General features: G+C 44.1%; 3 protein-coding genes across 3 annotated transcripts; 1 reads left to right on the plus strand and 2 right to left on the minus strand.

Annotated features, from left to right (window-relative positions):
- Positions 1-200: 200 nt before the first annotated feature.
- On the plus strand, positions 201-584 carry LOC310869971 (histone H2A-like; the record flags this gene model as incomplete). The annotated part of the gene is made up of 1 exon (XM_083780967.1): positions 201-584. The coding sequence occupies one exon, from the start codon at positions 201-203 to the stop codon at positions 582-584; it is 384 nt and encodes a 127-aa protein (XP_083637093.1).
- Positions 585-1,260: 676 nt separating this feature from the next.
- On the minus strand, positions 1,261-1,638 carry LOC310869978 (histone H2B 1/2-like; the record flags this gene model as incomplete). Its single annotated transcript, XM_083780974.1, has 1 exon — positions 1,261-1,638. The coding sequence occupies one exon, from the start codon at positions 1,636-1,638 to the stop codon at positions 1,261-1,263; it is 378 nt and encodes a 125-aa protein (XP_083637100.1).
- A 4,520-nt stretch (positions 1,639-6,158) lies between these two features.
- Positions 6,159-6,470, minus strand: LOC310869986 (histone H4; the record flags this gene model as incomplete). Its single annotated transcript, XM_083780986.1, has 1 exon — positions 6,159-6,470. The coding sequence occupies one exon, from the start codon at positions 6,468-6,470 to the stop codon at positions 6,159-6,161; it is 312 nt and encodes a 103-aa protein (XP_083637112.1).
- Positions 6,471-7,206: the final 736 nt, after the last annotated feature.

Genomic DNA, 7,206 nt, shown 5'->3' on the forward strand with positions numbered 1-7,206 from the left:
CGCACTTCATGCCACTACTAGATTGGTTGGAAGCTCATACACACTCAGCCCGCGCTCTCGTCCGTTTCTATGATTGGTGGGGCACACACCCGCACATACAGAAAGTAGTATTCTCTGTGACAGTCTGTGTTGTTGAAGGTATAAAAGATCTCGCGCGCCTCTTCTCCGAAATTCAACTCCAAAACTAAATCTACATCAAAATGAGTGGCCGAGGAAAGACTGGAGGAAAGGTCAGGCAGAAGGCGAAGACCCGCTCATCCCGTGCCGGGCTTCAGTTCCCCGTGGGTCGTGTTCACAGGCTGCTGCGTAAAGGCAACTATGCCCAGAGAGTCGGTGCCGGCGCCCCGGTATATCTGGCGGCTGTCCTCGAGTATCTGACCGCTGAGATCCTGGAATTGGCTGGAAACGCTGCCCGCGACAACAAGAAGAGTCGTATCATCCCCCGTCACCTCCAGCTGGCCGTCCGCAACGACGAGGAGCTCAACAAACTGCTGGGTGGAGTGACCATCGCTCAGGGCGGTGTGCTGCCCAACATCCAGGCTGTTCTGCTGCCCAAGAAGACCGAGAAAGCCGCTAAGAAATAATTCTCCTTCAAGTTACAAACTCCAAAAAGGCTCTTTTAAGAGCCACCCACTATTTCTATATAAAGAGTCACTTCTATTTGCAATACCTTCGTGATCTATTGACTTGAGCAATATGAATACATTATATAAGCCTAGTTTTCAAACCTTATCTAATCACAGGCTTTGGGATTGCAAACTAGACCTGCTCTCACACTAGTCTAGTTGCTTAGTCATTGCATTGATTTATTACACATTTACATAATGCTAATTTAATACCGTCTCAGTTTTACTTCAAAGTAACTACATACGATTCAGTGCATAATACTGTATTTAACGCAGATCAATTTGCCATGTATTTTCTTACATGATTGCTAGTGTAGTGGAGGGAAGATGAAATCTAAGTTATGACAAGCTTTTTAAAGTTCATAATGTTGAACACCATTTACAGCAATAATTTTGTTGCTTATCAATTAATGCACAGTACTTCATTAACAAGTAACATAGTAGATGGTTCTTCAGATCAGCGTCAGATGACTGACCTGGACTACCTGGATTAGCAGACAGTCTGTAAAGGCCATTTGCGTTTAACCTACAGGCTCTGAAATGGCCATTTGCTTATAGTATTTGGATAAACCCTTTCTTGGAAAAGATGGGTGGTCCTTAAAAGGACCGTTGTGTTTAGAGCAGACAGAACAGTTTACTTGGAGCTGGTGTACTTGGTCACAGCCTTGGTGCCTTCAGACACGGCGTGCTTGGCCAGCTCACCGGGGAGCAGCAGGCGGACGGCGGTCTGAATCTCCCTGGATGAGATGGTGCGGCGCTTATTGTAGTTAGCCAGTTTGGAGGCTTCACCGGCGATGCGCTCAAAGATGTCGTTGACGAAGGAGTTCATGATGCCCATGGCCTTGGAAGAGACACCGGTGTCGGGGTGGACCTGCTTGAGGACCTTGTATATGTAGATGGCGTAGCTCTCCTTCCTGCCCTTTCTGCGCTTCTTGCCGCCCTTCGTGGCGGTCTTAGTGACGGCTCCCTTCTTGGAGCCCTTCTTGGGCGCTGGCTTTGCTACTTCAGGCATGTTTCTTTCTCAGTGAAAAGAGAAGAAGTGATCTGTGGTCGGCGTTGCACCAGTATTTATAGCACGCCTATGCAAATGAAGTGTGCGACTCGCACTATATGATTGGCTGATCTGATCCTGCCACAAAGAGGGTCGTGTCTTGTCTTTGTTCCTGCATACTGTTTTCCCGCTCGTGCAACATGAACGAGGGGTTAATATACATTTAGAGTAAATTAAGAATGTACAGATATTTTGGGTATTAGGCTATTATGTTTTTCCACATTTCCCCCTGATCTATCTAGATGTTCATTAAGACAGTGGCAATATTAAAATAAAACTCATTATGATATAATATTATATCATAATGAGTTAATTAATTGTTATTGATTGATAATAATTCTGCTCTTCTGTGCTTAAGTTATAAACCCAAAATAGAGAGCTGGCAGTGGCAGGCTCACACAGGCTTGTGTGAGTGTGTGCGTACGTGCATGAGTGTGAGCGTGTGTGTCGACACCCTCACAAAAAAGGCCCAGAAGAGATTGTTTTTTCTGAGACAGCTGAGGAAATTCCACCTCCCAAGGACCTTGTTGGTTAATTTCTACACTGCCATCATAGAGTCCGCCATCACTGTTTGGTTCCCTGCTGCAGCGGCCAAGGACAAGGCTAAGCTGCAGCGGGTCATACGATCAGCAGAGAGGGTGATTGGCTGCCCTTTGCCTCACCTTGAGGCCCTGTTTAAGAGCAGGGCTCTGAGGAGGGCCAGGAAGATCATGGCTGACCCCGCACACCCAGGCCACAGTCTTTTTACCCCGCTCCCCTCAGGCAGGAGGCTGCGTTCCCTAAAGACTAAAACGGCCCGACACTCAAACAGTTTTTTCCCCATGACAATCCGGCTCCTCAATTCTGCTGGTCCACCCCCCACACCCCAGCCTCCTCACCACCTGACCCCGTTATACCCTCCCCCTGAGTGGAATCGACTGACTGACTTAAGCTGACTGTCCTAGAAACTATTCATTATACGTATTTTTTAAAAATTTTATTTCATTTCACTATCATTTTGCACAATGTTGTTTTTGCACTATCTTGTCCTGTTTTGCACTTAAATGTCATAACTGCACTCTGCTGTTCACCGAACCAAATTCCTAACATGTTTACATGTAATGGCAATAAAGTCTTCTGATTCTGATTCTGTGTGCGTGTGTGTGTGTGTGTGTGTGTGTGTGTGTGTGTGCCCTTCCCATTCCTAGTCTGTTTATTCAAAACAGTTTGTGGCTCCAACTATTACACTCAGTCAGAGGTCTGTGTGTATTATTAAGCACTTCATATCTTGATATGTGGGAAGTTGAACTGAGTTGGCTCTGAACATCAACAGATAATTCCCAGTAGGTTACTTATTATGCCGATCTTATCAGGCCGACCGGACCTACTGCATGTAGTCTGGAGCCTACTGGCTGCGATTGGCGTTGATAACATGTTAACCAATCTTATCTCTGTAGGCTGCTTGTTCTGCTCTGATTTCCCTGTACAAAAACTGCCTAAATAGCCCAATTCGCTTCAATGTGTTGCATTGTCAGCTTGTAGATGCCCAGCTTTTAGACAAACGAAGGTGAGGACGCAAAATGTGATTGGCCGGAATGTCATTTGCGATGATTAGATTGAGCACCGAATGTTATGTATGATAAGTGGCCTCTCAGTTCACACAGGTGTGATTTCTTTCTTCCTAAATGTTTTCCAATCTAAATAAATAGATACACAGGATACAAAAGTATGGTACAAGCTTAACAATAGTTTTACTTATAAAAAAAAGGGTACAAAATTCAATTTACCGGTATTTGCGTATCAAAATTGTTAAAAGCAGTGTTTGAGATTGTACTCAAAATGGGGAGAAGTGGTTATTTGTAAAATGGAAAGGGACAGCGGTCCTTTACAGGGGCTGCTTGTTCAACTTGAACCTATAATCAATGACCAACTCGCCCCAAACCGCGAAGAACGGTCACCCCCAAAGCCTCGCAACAGAGGCAGAGAGAGAGATTTTTACCTGTGCTTTTAAACAGAGAGGGAGATTTTTTACCTGTAGGCCTACTATTAAACAGAGAGAGAGAGAGATAGATAGAGATTTTTACCTGTACTTTTGGTGGCTAGACAGAGAGGTGGAGGTAAAGGTCCTGATTCTTCAAAAACGAAATGCGCCAGAGTGTAACGGTGGCGGAAACAGATATCGTATTTATCCGTCCGATCAAGCTACGTTGAGATGACGTGTTATTCAGAGAGTGGTGTGTACCACAGGTTCGCAGGCGTATCGCAGGTGTATGTCATACTGAATGCAGCGGGTGCAAAGTGATCGGAAAAGCAACCGACAACCTCATCTGCATAGATCCACGCCCCATATCGTACCATAAAAGGCTTCAAGCATGACTCAGCAGACAGCAGTTTGTCTGAGATCCGTCTGTCAAAAAAAGAAAAAAGGCTTTGCAGCCGCAGACTATATAGCGGCTTCACAAATTACAATAAAAATGATTGCTGGAAAGAAATTACAGCCGCGGTCACTGCTATGAATATAGCCCGCACTCTATTAATTTAATAATTCTACACATGTAGGAGCAGGACAGTTAGGGCTTTTATGTTATGTCGTTTTTGCACCATTGTATATTACCACTGTAGGCTACTATATATGTACAAACTATGTACAACGGTGCGTGCTCCGCTGAAGCAATATAATTATAATTTATTTAATTAAGTTCTGGACCAAGGCGGGTGCTCACTCACACCTTTGCAGAGGTAAAACATATCCGATATTTAAAATATCGGATATATGTCAATGCAAAAGAGAGAGAGAGAGAGAGAGAGAGAGAGAGAGAGAGGAGAGAGAGAGGGAGGGGGGCATGGGCCCTCGACACTGGTTTGCGCGATAAAGAACAGTAGCCTATACATTCATAAGTGAATAATTATAGGCCTACCTCGTAGGCCTGGGATCCTCTTGTCTGAAGAAATTATAATCCAGTGAGTTTATCCAGTGAGTTAAACTATTCTGTGTGTGGCATCCATGCATGTGATCAATATCAATAATATACATTATTATAAAGTCTGCCCGTCATGTTTGTGAACAAGTGCGAGTGGAGGTGAGCTGGCTTAAAACTATGATATGACTGGCCGACTTTCAAACACGCTGATGCCATTCATTAGGCTAATGTGGTCTTCTATTTTTTTCCAATGTGAATCGGATCGGCAGCACGCTGCTGTCTGCCCCCCCCCCCCCCCCCACACACACACACACACACACACACACACACACACACACGCACACACACACACCGACAGTCAGAGAACTGACTCACTAACTATACAACACTAACCAGGCCTATGTTCTTATTATAATTGTGAGTTTGTTTTTTAACATGCAGCGAGTCCGCGAGAGCCGATCTACAAGCTCACAACGCGTTGCACTGCGAGTAGAAAGCTGTCAAGTGAGCAGCCCCAATCGCGCATGATAGAAATATCCTAATGCATGCATTAAAGGCATACAAGTGCACTCGGCTTTTATATATATATATATATATATATAGGCTATCATTTTTTTATGACCAATATGTTGGGGACTTGGGAACAATTTATTGATTCAGCATGAAGACTAAAGCCTTCTGAATAAATCTATACGCAAGTGTATGCATGCTTCCGCAAATTTCTCCGCCACCTAAAGAGGTCCCGGAGGATTTAGCGGAATTTCCGACCAACCAAAGACAGCGTCAAGTTCACGGCCATTTTCATGAATTCCAAATTAATGTGGGAAATCCACGTAAATGCCTTTCCGCTAGCGTCACGTCAATATATAAGCGGAAGCGCGTTGAAGAATCAGGCCCCTGGTCTGCATTCATGCGAGCGGCGGAAGTTGAGAGTAACATAGCTCTAAATGAAACGCATTAGACATATATGTCAAACTCAAGGCCCGGGGGCCAAATCAGGCCCGTGAATGAATTATCTTTGGCCCGCGGGATGATATTTAATTAGTATTAGAACTGGCCCTCTGGTATATTGCACGGACCACCATAATACTACAAGTCCTACAATGCACTGCGAGTGCATTGTCACATATCGAGGGCCCGCAAGCGCAAGCATGCGTCTTCTCTCCACTATTGATCCGCAGTGAAAGTATATCACTTGTGGTCAACTTTCAGCTACCCCTCTCCCCAAAAATGGCCCGTGTGTTGAGTCCGGCCCTCGGCTTGTACCAATTTCTTTATTTTGGCCCACTGTGTATTTGAGTTTGACATCCCTGCATTAGAGCTATGGACCAGAGCTAGTGAGAACCTATTATATGAAGATAGGTTGAAAAGTGGTACTAGTAGTAATAGACCTGATGGGGCAATTCCTTTACAAACAGACGTTAACTGCCACATATAGATAGACAAATTAGACTAATAATTCAATAAATAGTTGCTGTATACCATGTATTTAAAAGATAATAATCTGAATAAACTCTGTAAAGTGCATGTGGGCGGCTCTTAAAAGAGCCTTTGGGTTGTTGGTAGATCAAGTCAGCATCATTAACCTCCGAATCCGTACAGAGTGCGTCCCTGTCTCTTCAGAGCATAGACAACATCCATGGCGGTCACGGTCTTTCTCTTGGCGTGCTCGGTGTAAGTGACGGCGTCACGGATCACGTTCTCCAGGAAAACCTTGAGGACACCGCGGGTCTCCTCGTAGATCAGACCGGAGATACGCTTCACTCCGCCACGGCGAGCCAGACGGCGGATAGCGGGCTTGGTGATTCCCTGGATGTTATCACGAAGCACCTTGCGATGACGCTTAGCGCCTCCTTTTCCAAGTCCCTTTCCTCCTTTTCCTCGACCTGACATTTTGAGTACAGCTGTAGTTGCAGTTAGAAATGTGAGTGATTTCAGCGCTGAGAGCCTTGCCTTTTTATGTGTGATCGGAGGACGTAAGGGAGGACAGACAGAGCGAGCTGCGTGGGCGTTACTAACTCCGCCCCCACAACACAATGCTTGATTATGTAAATTAGTATACTGTCTATAGCTCTATTTATTTATTCTTATTTTGTATTCCTGTTCCTCCATATTGTTGCCATGTTTGCATGTACTGTTCTGTCTTTTCTATTTTTCAATCTGTACCATTGTTCGTGAGTTGTGTGAGTTGAGTTGAGTTGAGTACACACACACTCACACACACGCAGCTGCTCTATCTATCTATAGCACATCATATAATAATGTAACAATATGTATGCAAATGCAATGTATGCATAATTTAAATGTCACATTGACCACATTATAAGAAAAGATAATTTCAGCATTGGTGTACTCTATCGATCTAGAAACTGCTTCTCATTCTCTGTCAGAAAAAGACTAGTTCTACAACTTATCTTACCTAACAGTCTCAATATAGTTTACAACAAACTCTGCAGATTTATCCTACGTTGTCCTTTTACAACTCACCATTGCACTATGTATGATAATCTTGAATTCCCCTCTCTCACTGTAAGAAGACAGCTTCATTGGACCCAATTTATTTTTATATGTATACACTTCAACTATCCACAATATCTTAAACAGTTTCTAGTACCATCCACTACCAATT

Source organism: Protomyctophum parallelum (assembly GCF_964188405.1).
Source record: "Protomyctophum parallelum genome assembly, chromosome: 13".
In the NCBI taxonomy this organism is placed as follows: Eukaryota; Metazoa; Chordata; class Actinopteri; order Myctophiformes; family Myctophidae; genus Protomyctophum; species Protomyctophum parallelum.